At 36.7% G+C, this 12488-nt stretch overlaps 1 protein-coding gene across 2 annotated transcripts in view; it reads left to right on the top strand.

Moving 5' to 3' along the window:
* fstl5 (follistatin-like 5) overlaps positions 1-12488 on the top strand; it is a 192898-nt gene that overhangs the window by 88340 nt on the left and 92070 nt on the right. For both annotated transcript variants that reach the window (XM_088009371.1, XM_088009370.1), the window contains exon 5: positions 11024-11220. In XM_088009371.1, coding sequence (XP_087865497.1) covers positions 11024-11220 — 197 coding nt within the window. The remainder of the gene's footprint in view (positions 1-11023; positions 11221-12488) is intronic.

Here is a 12488-nt window from a genome sequence, read left to right as displayed (position 1 = left end):
TGATTTGCTTACTCTTTTGGTAGCATACATTTAAATGCATGCTATCAATGTATATAAATGTACTTGCATATATTTACATTTATTAAATAAATTGAGTAAATTCAATAAATGAAACAATCTGGCGAGAATGTTCCAAGCTCAAAATTTACACATTAATACTTTTTTAAAGACTCATAAATTATTGTGATGTCGTCTTGAAAATAACATTTTAAAATGTTTTGATTTTCTAATTCAAGGTTGCATCTTTCCAGGTTGGAGTGAAAGGTTATGGGACTACCTTTGTACCCCCTGAGCTTTTCAGATATATATATTTTTTACATTACCACTGAAAACACTAAAAAGGGTATTTGATTGGGCTATTTTGTGGTAGGTCAACACAAATTAATGTTTTGTCCATTTATCATGGTGGTTCTACAGATAATCTTAGAAGATATTCCTGCAGTGTGTGGTCTATTAAGAGTTATCTAATGTGGCTGGAAAGATGTTGGGACCACTCCGACCTCAAATTTTGGATACTCAACATGTTGGATTGTCTTGACCTGAAAATGAGGATGCTGTTTGTGGAATACGATGGAAAGTCAGAAAGTCAGGTGGCAGAAAGTCGAAGGCGACTCCAAAATGCAGAAAACAAAAGTTTTTTGTATAATTTTTTCTCCGTTAAAAATGGTCCTGTAGGACAAAAACTGTAATATCTGATTTTTTATTCTATATCATTATGTGTTGGGTCTTCCAGGTCCTGAAACAAACCCAACAGGCAATGGGTTCCAAACTTAAAAAAAAACAAAAACATCTGAGATCAATAGACCTTAGATGTGTATATTTGTTGACCGTAAAACTATTAGTTGTACACTTTCTATATGTAGTGTGATAAAAAGAAAAGCAAATTTGAGAGAACCATAATAAGTATTGTGGAAAGTTTGGCTCAAGCCAGGTGGGTGATAAAGGAACTGAAACAAGTCATCTCTTTGTATGAAACCAAAACTAAATTTGGCCTACATGAGATACAATTTATTCAGTAGTTTACACTGTGTCCCTGACTCATTTCTAATATATTTTCTTTTCTTTTGCACTTAAATAATCTGGTGGCATCATTTATTCCCCATCTCCATGTTCTTAAAAATGTCAATCAATGTAATAGCTGTGCCCTAAGAATACAGTAAACATGAAAACTCCATTCCCCACTTTTCTCCTGCTGCATTCTAAATATAAACCTGCATCTGTGTTGATGTGTTGGCCCAGTGTTGGTATGTTCAGGCTTCGTGTCACTGTCCCCCATCATGTCATCAACAAGACCTGCCAGTGACGGAGTACGATCCGTGTAATCAACTCTACTGGGATCAGATTTGAGAGCAGAACTAACCCTCCCTATCCTCATTATCCCTCTCTCTCTCTGTCTGCCATCCATCTCAGTCTACTTCCCTGTCAAATTTGAGGTGTGTAGTTGTATAATGTAGGTCTTTTTTTTTTTTTTTTAAAGACAACCTACTTTCAAATGTTTTATGTCATGGCCAAGAAAGATCAGTGGGGATCCTTATGAATAGGGTTTCCTTTAGAATTATTTTGTAATGTACAGAATGTTCTGAGATTATTGTAATAAAGTGACTTGGTAGATGGAAATAATGGCCACATTTCAGATGACTGTTTAACTCTTCGTTAAAAATGATCCTATTCCAGGCACAGGGGGAAAGGTAGTACCTCATGAGGCAGAGTTTCTGTGGTGATGAAAGATGGGGGGGGAGAAAATTACAACTTCATCCACAGAGAAACGGCAGTGTCAGAGACTGAAATATAGAAAGGCAATCTCTCCCAGAGAGAGACAAAGTGGTGTGACTTGATGTAGGGTGTCAAAAGACACTTCAAAATGTTCATTTTTTTTGTTCTTCTCATTTGCTACGTTTTACTTCAACTCAAATATTAGGAATTCACTTTCACTTCAATGTCTAACTTTCATTTCACATCCCATCCAAATTTGTCAGATTTTGTATAAATTTAATTAAGATATCTTTGAAACAGTATTTCAGTTTGAATAAACATGTTGCTACAGATTTAATCAAAGTTTGATTTAAATATGTAATTTCATCTTTATTATTTTTGGTATAACATACAAAGTGAAATCACATTACTTTTCTCTCTATGGAAAATGAAAAAGGTCAACAACAGATGACAAACTAACCTTTCAAGCAGGATTTTCTGAGCTCAAAAGTAATTTTCTAGCCTTATTTTTTATTTCGTTCTTCATTGCTTTATGGATTTAAAGATTTATTTATAATGACCTTTACAGTAAATTCTGAAACAGGAGCAGAAGTCTCATCTCACATCTGAGCTTGTTGTGAGCACTTTGCATGCATATAACTGTCAGTCAGACCAACAGTGATGGTTTGAGGCTCCACTGCTCAGATATCCATTTCAGATCCAGTCAGGTGTTGCTGCAGTGACACCTTTAGTTGCTCTTAAAGATTGCAATCAGTGACCTCTGATTTGGGTAGCCCACTTGTCATCCTGTGCTTTCATGATGTATTGTGAACCGCGGCAGTAGCCAGAGCCCTGGAGACGGTGATGGAAAAGCTGAAGAGGTGTTAGGGAGCAGATGCAGGGATAGGAAAGCTTTCTGCAGAGTTGACTCCAGCTATTCTGCTGAGCATACACTTTCACTATATAAATAAAACAGTAGTGCTTTTAAAGTGGCAGGTCAAAGCAGGGTGGGGCTTCATTCACTGCTGGGGCACTGGTGTTTGTACTGGAATATAGCGTTGAGCAAAGCCTTTGGTCATTCCTTGTTTCTCCACACTTTGTTTCCAAGGAGTCACACTTTCTTTTCAAGAATTTTGGAAAGTTTCTCTTGAACTCTGAAGGGGTTCTGAGTTTTGTGGGGTTTTGAACCATAACCAAACTTTTTTTTTTTTTAATCAATCAACTATATTTGCAGTTTTTAACTAGTTCAAGTAAAATGAAAACATCTGGCAACAAATGCTCCAAAGAGTCAATTTAAAATTAATTTCCTGGTAAATTCACTTTTATATGTCCAGTAGACACAACACCACCTCACCTCTGGTGTTCTGCAGCCTTTTTAACATTTTAGTAATTCAAAGGGCAGAATTATACAGCTTTGAACAAAACCTCCTTCTAACATTGGCATAGTACCAGACTGAAAATGTAAATGAGCTACAAAGGCCTTTGAAATTCCTTCAGAAAATCTGGAGAACTTTCAATGAAAGCCAGCTGAAAAGATTTCAATATAGTCTGAAAATGTAAGGAAGTAAAAAGATATGTAAAGAAACGGGGTCAGCACAATGTACGTGTGACATTGTAGATTGATTTATTGTGAATTTTCAGCAGTGCATTAAGCAGTCTTATAAAAATGATTGCATGATATTTGATTAAAGAAAACATCTACTGTCCTATCCTTTCATCATGCTGTATGTAATTGTTTCTGCGATGAATGATGATTTAAAGAACTGTTTCACCATAGTATGTGATGTGTTGTGCATCACTGTGCACAGTGATGGCTTTCCTTGTTTTATTGGAGGTGGCGCCCATCATGTTTACAATATTGAACATTCATGAACATCCAGGAATCAAGAACATTGCTTTTAGTTTTCATGCTCCATCAAGTGCACCAGCATCTCCCTGTAGACTCAGTGGTACTTTACCCAGGAGAATATCATTATATTCTATTTTGAATTTGGCCTTGTTTCTCATATGGGAAATGAAAAAAATAATGGTATTCGGTTTATCTTAAGGTTTTTTTTTTTTGTTTTGTCCCTGAAATAGACACTCTCTTAAGTTATCTCAGTATCAAACTACATTTCCAACTCCATCTAGCATTGCCTCAGTAAAATGTTTTGTCACATATCCAAAATGATGTGTTGCAACTATTTTAGAATTCATGTCTTATTCCATCTGGTGTTACATTAAATATAGATGATTTTGCACAAAGCTCAATAAATGAACTCTGTCCGTTTGCCATACTGAGACTGAGGACAATCTGCTTTAATCAATAATTGTGCAGAGAAGTACTGAAAGACAAACACGGATGCCTGTGTGTTTACTCTGACAGCACTACCTACTCGCTTACACTGCATGTGATGAATGTAAAATCTGATATGTTCTAATTTTAACAAATGCATTTTCCTGTCGGTTATGATGCAAGTATTTGCACATTGGAAAATGAAAAACCCAAATGGGGATGTTTGGTTGCAGGTTAGGTAGGTCAGTTTCATCTTAGTTTCACCTCAAAAATGTATGTATCTTAATAAAGTCACAAAACTGCCTTTGGGGCTGGTGTACGATGAGCTATCCTGTTTCATTTACAAGATGACCTTGAAAAAAAATTGAGGAACATTTATTCAGCTTTTCTTTGGTTAAGATAATTTTACATATTTTTCCAGAGGAAGAAACCAAAACTCTGGAAGTTTTTTTATTATTATTATTATTTTTTATTATTATTATTATTATTATGGGAGAAAAACTGAAAGAAAAGAACAAAAACAAATAGTAGTAACCCATAAAGATAAAATACCTAATTAGTGGCAACTGGATTGAATTTTGCGAGACAAACTTTATTTGGATTTAAAAATATGGCATTTAAAATATTGTGGCATTTTGTGCTATGAGATCCATCTACCGTTGGTAAATTGTGAAAATCAATGGGATGTATATGATTGCTACTTCAGTTGCTTCACAGAAATCAAAATGCTTGAAAAACCATCTTCCACCTGATAGCTACTGCTTCTGCAATGCTGCCTTATGGGAGGAGTTCATCATTCACAACCGACTCAAAGCGGAAAAAACTGAATTTCTATCTCATTAATTACTTAACATGATGTGAACAGACTGTTTCTCGTTTGCTTAGCTTCTCCTCAATTTCCAACTTTATGTTCTGTAGAATGAGATCCGGGAAACTGCTGGGCATGCACCACCTCATGTATCTGAGTGATAAATCCAACCAGCATGCTGTGAAGCTAAGCAGTAACATTAGGCCAACCTTGGACCTCCAAATCTCATTAGAATAAGCATACATCAGATAACACATTCCTCAGGTGATGGCAAACTTTTCCATCTAGATATGATCACACTGTGTCAGCTCGTCAAGGGACAATGATCCACCCTGGAAAATGTGTAGTTTCAGGTTTTCTGACCTGATACTATGATCACAGAACCAGAATTGTTTCCAACTCAACCAGAAATAGAATCTCCATTTTTAACCTGAATAAGTATTTGAATCTAAAAATCTATTTATTCTATTTATTAAAAAATGATATGACGATAGTCATTCGAGATGCTGATTGAAAGATGTTTCAAAGTTATAGTCATCTTTTTTTCTAACATGTAGTATTAACAAATGGCTGACTTTGTAATGTATCTGTAATGATCGTCCAAGCTCATTACCCATGACAGCCTCCGGCATGCTAACAGCACTTTCTTCCTCAGTTGTTCAGTAAGCACAGACAGCTTTTCTGCCAGTTTTACTTTTATAATCTGACACAAATTAGTTCTCAATATATTGAGACAGAATATATGTTTATAGGTTGCAAACCATATATCTCTAACCACAGGATCAGCTTTAATTTTCAAAATATATTTATTGACTCAAACACAATATTAAAAGTGAAAATGTAAATGCTTTCACTTTAGGCCAAAATACAAATAGTTTTTTTTTTTCTTTTTTTTTTTTTACCTTCCTGCTTCAGTCTGTTCGTCATTTGTGTGGTTAAAATCAGTTAATGGTGGTCCACCACACACTTACAGATTGTGACATCATCTGGCAATTTGTAATTATTTTATTTTTTATTATTTTATTCATGGTTTCATCTGGCTGTTTGTTCCATGTTGGGTAACCTGTCACAGCTGTAGACCTGAAATAGTTTGAGTCAAAGATAACAAGATCTTTCTTACCAATATGATTGTTCAATCTGATTCATATACATTGATCATAGCTATTTGGTAACTTACTACAAATCAGTGCTTGAGTCTTTCTCTCCAGTTTCTGGTCGGCTGTTAATCCTGCTACATGCTCTGCATACAGTGTCACCAGTACAGCCAGAGTATGATGATGTAAGAGACGTGAATCCTATGTTACCTTTCCTCATATGTAGATAAGAAAAAATATGAGCTCATTTCAAACCTGATATAAGCCTGCAACGATGTGCTAAAGCTATAAAATCCTCTAAATCAGCTGAGCCCTGTCAGCTTCTCTCTCTCTGCGTGTGTGTGTGTGTGTGTGTGTGCGTAGATGCATAACTTGTAAAGTTCTTTGATGTAACTGACCTTCATATCCCCAGGGCGCACCAACAGCCATTTATCTTTTATTCATTTTGCCATTTGTGACCAAGGCAGCTACTCTGACACTGAAACTTGTCCAAACCGACCCTTTTCCATGAAATGCGGCAGGCTGCTGCTGTCAGGGTATTTAACACTGACTCTGCCTCCTGTTCTAACAGAGAAGCACGTTTTATATTTCTCCTGATCATTCAGTTCCATCTATGGCAAGTTAAGAACCTTGCTCAGCTTTGCTGTTGGTGTTCACACCCTGGTTCCTGCACAACTCAGACTGAGAATGCAACTCAAACATCTGTCAATACCTTTGTTTGTCTCCCTTGCAGCTTTACCCGCTAACAAAAAAAGCAAAAAACAAAACAAAAAAAAACATTGAAGCATTGGTCCTGAGCATTCCAATGTTTACTTCTTTCTGTGTGGCTTTGCACACCTCAGAACTGACAACGTAGCACCACGAGAGAGTTCAGGTAAATATTTAAGGCCAGAAACCAGTGAGATCATTCTGAAACAAGGCCTGCAGTGTTTGTTCATGATTGTAGCATACGCCACAGTGCACTGTTGAAGATCCACAAGAATCAATCACATTGATTCTTCAAACACCAGCTTTACTAAAGTTGATACACCCCCGCAAACAAAAATTAATACAGTGTCAAAGTTTCCAACTACCTTTTATTTATTGCCACTAGGGCTGTTGTAAACGAATATTTTAGTAATCGAGTAATCTATCGATTATTCTTACGATTAATCGAGTAATCGGATAAAAAAAATTATAAAATGAAATATTGGTAAATCTGGCTTAATACCGGTGTTACTATCAGATATCAATATCAGTCCAATTGTTCATATTTGAGCATCCCTAACAGTTGCTTTTTTGTAGTTTAGAAAACTAACCTGTAACAATAATAGCTCACTTTCTAAGTTAACCAGAAGAAAAGTTATAGAAAAATCTGAAATTATATTGAATTTAATAACAAAGAGGCAGGCTCATAAATATGCTTATAAAAAATGTCTACAATCCAGCTTTTAGTTTATGTATTCATCTTCAGTGAGTTTAATGGATTAATTAAACTCACCTTGCCACCTAACCTGTCACGCTTTGGGTTTGAAAATACGGGAAATGCCGCCTGGAGTGGGAGGAGAGGGCGAATGAACGAACATGGGGTGGAGGGGAGGAAATAGACCAGCGGACTGACGAACCGTTAGACCGGGGGACGAACACGGGGGGAAGCAATACGGGATATTTACGACACCTTCACTGGTCACACTCAGAAACTCATCTACCAGCCATGTACGATGCGCTCCGCCACCCGTTTCTTCAGACCGGGATATGAAATTTATTGTGCGGTTCGTCGGTAAAGCTACATTTACACGGTAAGCATCAGCTACTCAGCCGCCCGCCCTGTTCAGGCTATCCGCTCACCTCAGCGCTCTTCCCGCCGTTCGCTTTCAACCAGCAGCCCCGGAGGAGAAATGCTGCCGTACTCCAGGCATTCCCCCAGTCATTTTAAGGATGCTTATTGGTTCCCCAAAAACGATAAAAAGTCGGGCATTATCATCAATCAATAAAATCCCCACGGGCCAATCTTGAAGATTGGACTTTATGCCGCTGAGACTTAGCTTTTGTCAACAACTCAGAGGCGGAAGTGAGAGCAAATGAAGTCCCGGCCGGAACACGGTGCGCTAACTAATAAAACATAAATTAACGAAGCTTCGAGGCAGGTAAATTTTCCTCGAGGAATTTTAGTAATCGAGGTACTCGAATCATTCGAGGAATCGTTTCAGCCCTAATTGCCACCTAAGTTGCGCTTTCCATACTCCTTTTTTCTTAATTTTTTTTGTCTACTTTGATTGGTTGGAGCTGGTTTTCTGAATGACAAGACAAAAATACCTCAATCACTCTTGTGCCTTGCAAAAATATTTCCATTCCTTGTGTATTCATTATTTATCAAACTTCATCCACAAATTATTATGTATTTTGCTGGGATTTTATGTGATAAGCCAACACAAAGTAGTCTATGATTTTTTTTTACAAAAAGTATTGGGAATAGATTCACATTTATCTCCTTTTTATTCTGCTTAACCTAAAATAAAGACAAAACTTGTGTGACAAAAGCGCATTCATCCAAATGTCTGCTAAAGGATCCAGGATTACTTACAGTTTACAAATGCACAATGGTATTGTATGCATACAAAAATAATATTTTTTTATATCAAAAATATGCATAACACTGTTAGTCTATTGCGTACAATCCTAATTCAATTTTTTTTTCAGGCTGCTGTAACTGTATTTTTTCTCATTATACTTCAACAATTTTGGATTATCTACTACATAAACCCTTCTTGATATACGGTTGCATATGAAAACTTTCTCAAAATACTGCATATTATTTTAAAGTTAGGTATAAAACTTCCACCTTGTGGACTTTAAAGGGTCACGTAGGATTGAGATGAAAGTATAGTAGAGCTGGAGTCAAATGTTAAAGTCTGGTAAAGTTTGAGGCTGTCTTGCAGTTCTCTCATCCCTCATAAGGATTAGGGCTAGGATTTTTCAAGCTTCTCATTTTTAAGTTTACTGATTGCTCAAGTTGTTTCGCCCAGGGAATATTGACAGAGATCTATAAGATAAAAATGAGATGGTACACTGAAGCTGTTTGCTCCTGTCGCTGGTTTGTTCTTTCTCAGGATTACAAGTCATCAACCCTCAACACGTAGGCAGTTCTACTGATCAGAGATCTCATAATGACACTCTGTTCATTCCGAACAAAGTTCAGATGTGTTGTAAAAGACTCCATGTAGCCGATGTTATTCTTAGATGTTGATTACACCAGAGAGTGTGACAGTGATGTCACTGTTCTTCCCAGAGAATTATAAAAAGGAGAACAAAGTTGTTTTGTTCTGGGCTGGCTGACATCAGCTAATAAAACTTTTACTAGGGGAGGTACACTTCCAGTTGAAACAAAGAGAAATAATTTTGACGAGTGTAAACCTTTGATTCTTGTCATTATTTTCTCTTTAGCTCCATTTCGCCTTCCCTCCTCTAAACCTTTTATCCAGTTGACATCTTTGATGTAAACCCTTTGATGGCAGATTGTAAATACAGGGTGATCATGTTTTCTGTTGCTGTCAGGGTTTGCTCCTGACACCTGTATGATGAATTTGTTAATCAGTTTCTTCATCGCTTGGCAAAATGCTGCAAGTGTGGGTGTGCATATTTTTTTCTGTGAAAGACTCCTGAGCATCCATTCTGAGGCAGAAAATCACAAAAACGCTCAGGTTAAGTGCTTACTTAATACACACAGGAGCTTATGGTAGATCCAGAAGGGCGATTTGTTTCTTCAAATGCTAATTGGCAAGAATTTTAATAATTCTAGTGTGTGAATTTAATCATTATTGAATTTATGTTTTAGAAACAGACATAGTGCTGTTGATATATCGACACAAACAATTTAAAAGAATCAAGATGCTCATTATGGCAGGGTCAGGTTCCTAAAAGGGGAGTTATTATGAAGAATTAACTTTTTTTTAGCTTTTATTTTTTGTTATAATGTGAGTCTGCTGAACTCGTTATTGCCATACTTCTCAGTCCAACTCGCCTAAGAATGGTTAACTGCATAATGAGAAGTATTTTTGTGTTGACATGCTGAAGATCAGAAAGAGTAGGAGCTTCTTAAAGAGACAGAGGTCTGATTTCAATGACCTCTGTCTTTGTAACTGGACAAGTCATATTTAATATATACAGTGTTTTTTATAACAGCTGAAAGTAACAGAGTTAGTTGTGCTATAAAATGGCACTATGTGCCTATAAAATACACAAAACTGCCACTTTAAGTCAAAGTCTGTGGGCACGGCATGCCCTGTTACCTAACAACCCAAGCGGAGCTCAAACACATTTGGTCAGCTGGTTTTATCGATGTACGCGTTGTTCACTGGCTGCTTGAAAAGATGTTTTGTTGTTGACTTACTTATGGTTTGTCTTTTGTTTTGTAAACCTAATAAGACCTGTTAACCTGTTCCAGGATATGTAATAGGACCTTTTTAAAGAAAAGCATAAAATAACTACATTCATAATAAACTCCAACTAAATTTGATAGAAGTTTTGAAATCAACAGTGATGGTTGCGTAGAATATTCATGCTTCTTGCTACTCTGATCTATATGAAGCAACAGTTGGAGTCCACCAGGCCAATCTTAGCTGTTTGCTTAACTAACAGGCTAGGTTAGCGAGCCAGCAGTCAGCTGCTTTACACACATGGTACTCTAGTCTCCTGGCATACTAACAGTTCATTCAAAATAACTTTACCATCAGTTTGCAGCTGTCTTTTAGTATTTGTTATGTTACAGCATAACCTTTTAAAATGGTGCTATGTCTTAAGACTGCTAACCTGATAATGTGTTTGTGTTCCCATCAGCTTGATAACAGAGAGCAGAGAAGAAAATGTAGCACCATGAGGCACAGAAATGTAAATTAGTAACAAAGTAACAAATCATAGATGTATTCTATAGAAAAAAAAAATCTTGAATGAGTTCTGTTGCAATGGTGCTGTATAGAAAATCAGACTTGACCTCTAAGAGACAGAATAGGATGCAGTCAGGAAGACACTATTTTCAGATTTAATAAAAATTACAGATTTTTTTTAAAAACCCAGTCAACGTGAGATTTTTCAGCTCAGATTAAATTTGAAAATGTTTAAAACAATTTTAAGCAATTGTTGAACAATTTTCTGTCTCCATATTTTCTCTGTTGCCAGATGATGACTGCAGGCTGAATGACTACCGCCGTCTGAAAACCAAGATTCTGGATTTACATGACAAGCGATACGTGGGAGCTGCAGGTCACGGGGCCCACAAGGACAGCATGGCAGCCAAGAAGCAACTGGTTGACCTGATGTTTAAACGCTTCGATGTAGATCGCAACAGACTGATAGATGCCAGCGAGCTCTCACAGGTAAGCAGTTTAAAGCTGTAATATTTTCAAATATTGTCAGTTATGCAAATTGGTGCTGTAATGGATCAGCTTCTTGTTTAATTTAAAAGCCTTTCACACTGTATAGAGGCATAATAGTTCAAATAACAAACTTAAACGCTAAGGGTAACAACATGTGGTGCAGGGTAAAGATTGCTCGAAACAGAAGCGCTGGTACGCTGAAGAACAAATTAAGCCACTCTCATTCACATAGTTTAATTCTAATGGTCTGATAATGACAGCAATTACAAAACTGCTGGGAACAAAATGTTTTTGTTTCACTATTTGTTAATTCCACTAAATGCAATTTAAATGCAGCAGGGTGTGTTATTTATTTTTCAGGAGGCAAAATCACCCACCATATTGCAAAGTTTTATAACTGAAGAAACTGTTGCATTACCTGGAAACCCAATAAAGCTTTAATAGCACATCACCATATTTAAACAATATTTATTTTTCATCAAATGATGTAGAAAAAAACTGATACATTTTAGTTGTTACTTAATTGTCTCTGTTATAAAAAAATGACCAAATTATAACATTACTGGTTGCTACAAGAACAAATGGTTATTGGAAATGATTGAACTTAAGAATTCACTCATTCTCATACAAAACTCGTGTTTAAAAAAAGTTATGCTTTTAATTCAGTGGGAGGTCCATTATGACATAAAGAGAAAAGCAATGCATTTGCATGAAGGAGATGTACTGTTCAGTGGCAGGTTAATTTTCATTTTGCCCCATGTGTCCAGAGTGACTGACGGCAAACACAGCGGCTAATAAAAGAACCTTCACCAATCTGAGAAGAACATCAATAGGTGTCTGTCATGGAGCTTTGACTTCTGAAAATCAAAATGTGTGGGACGAGGAAAAAGAGGCAAAAATGCTCTGCGGTCTTTCACAAAGTGGGACACCTCCACCCACAAAGGCTGTGTTGACAGCCATAGATCACTGATTTGGAAAGGTTATTATTTTAAAGCAAACCCTTCTCTTGATTTTGCGATCACTTGTGTTTGGTTGTGATTATTCTACAGACCCATTCACCTTACAGTTAATTAAAGAATTAAGGCAAGGACAAGCTGAGATTTTATGTTTAATGCCAAAAAGCCAACAAATGTAGTTCTGGATCAGCAGCACCGGTACAGCAGAGCTGAAGCAAATGAAAACATCTGAACCAACAGGCAGCAGAGGGAGTATGGACCACTCTGCTACACTTCAACTGTGCATCGAGTGGAAAGACACTCCACTTTCCA

This window comes from Poecilia mexicana, unplaced genomic scaffold, assembly GCF_051168715.1.
Source record: "Poecilia mexicana isolate PSO_F unplaced genomic scaffold, ASM5116871v1 scaffold_10, whole genome shotgun sequence".
Classification (NCBI taxonomy): domain Eukaryota; kingdom Metazoa; phylum Chordata; class Actinopteri; order Cyprinodontiformes; family Poeciliidae; genus Poecilia; species Poecilia mexicana.
This window is presented reverse-complemented; position numbering and strand designations above follow the sequence as displayed.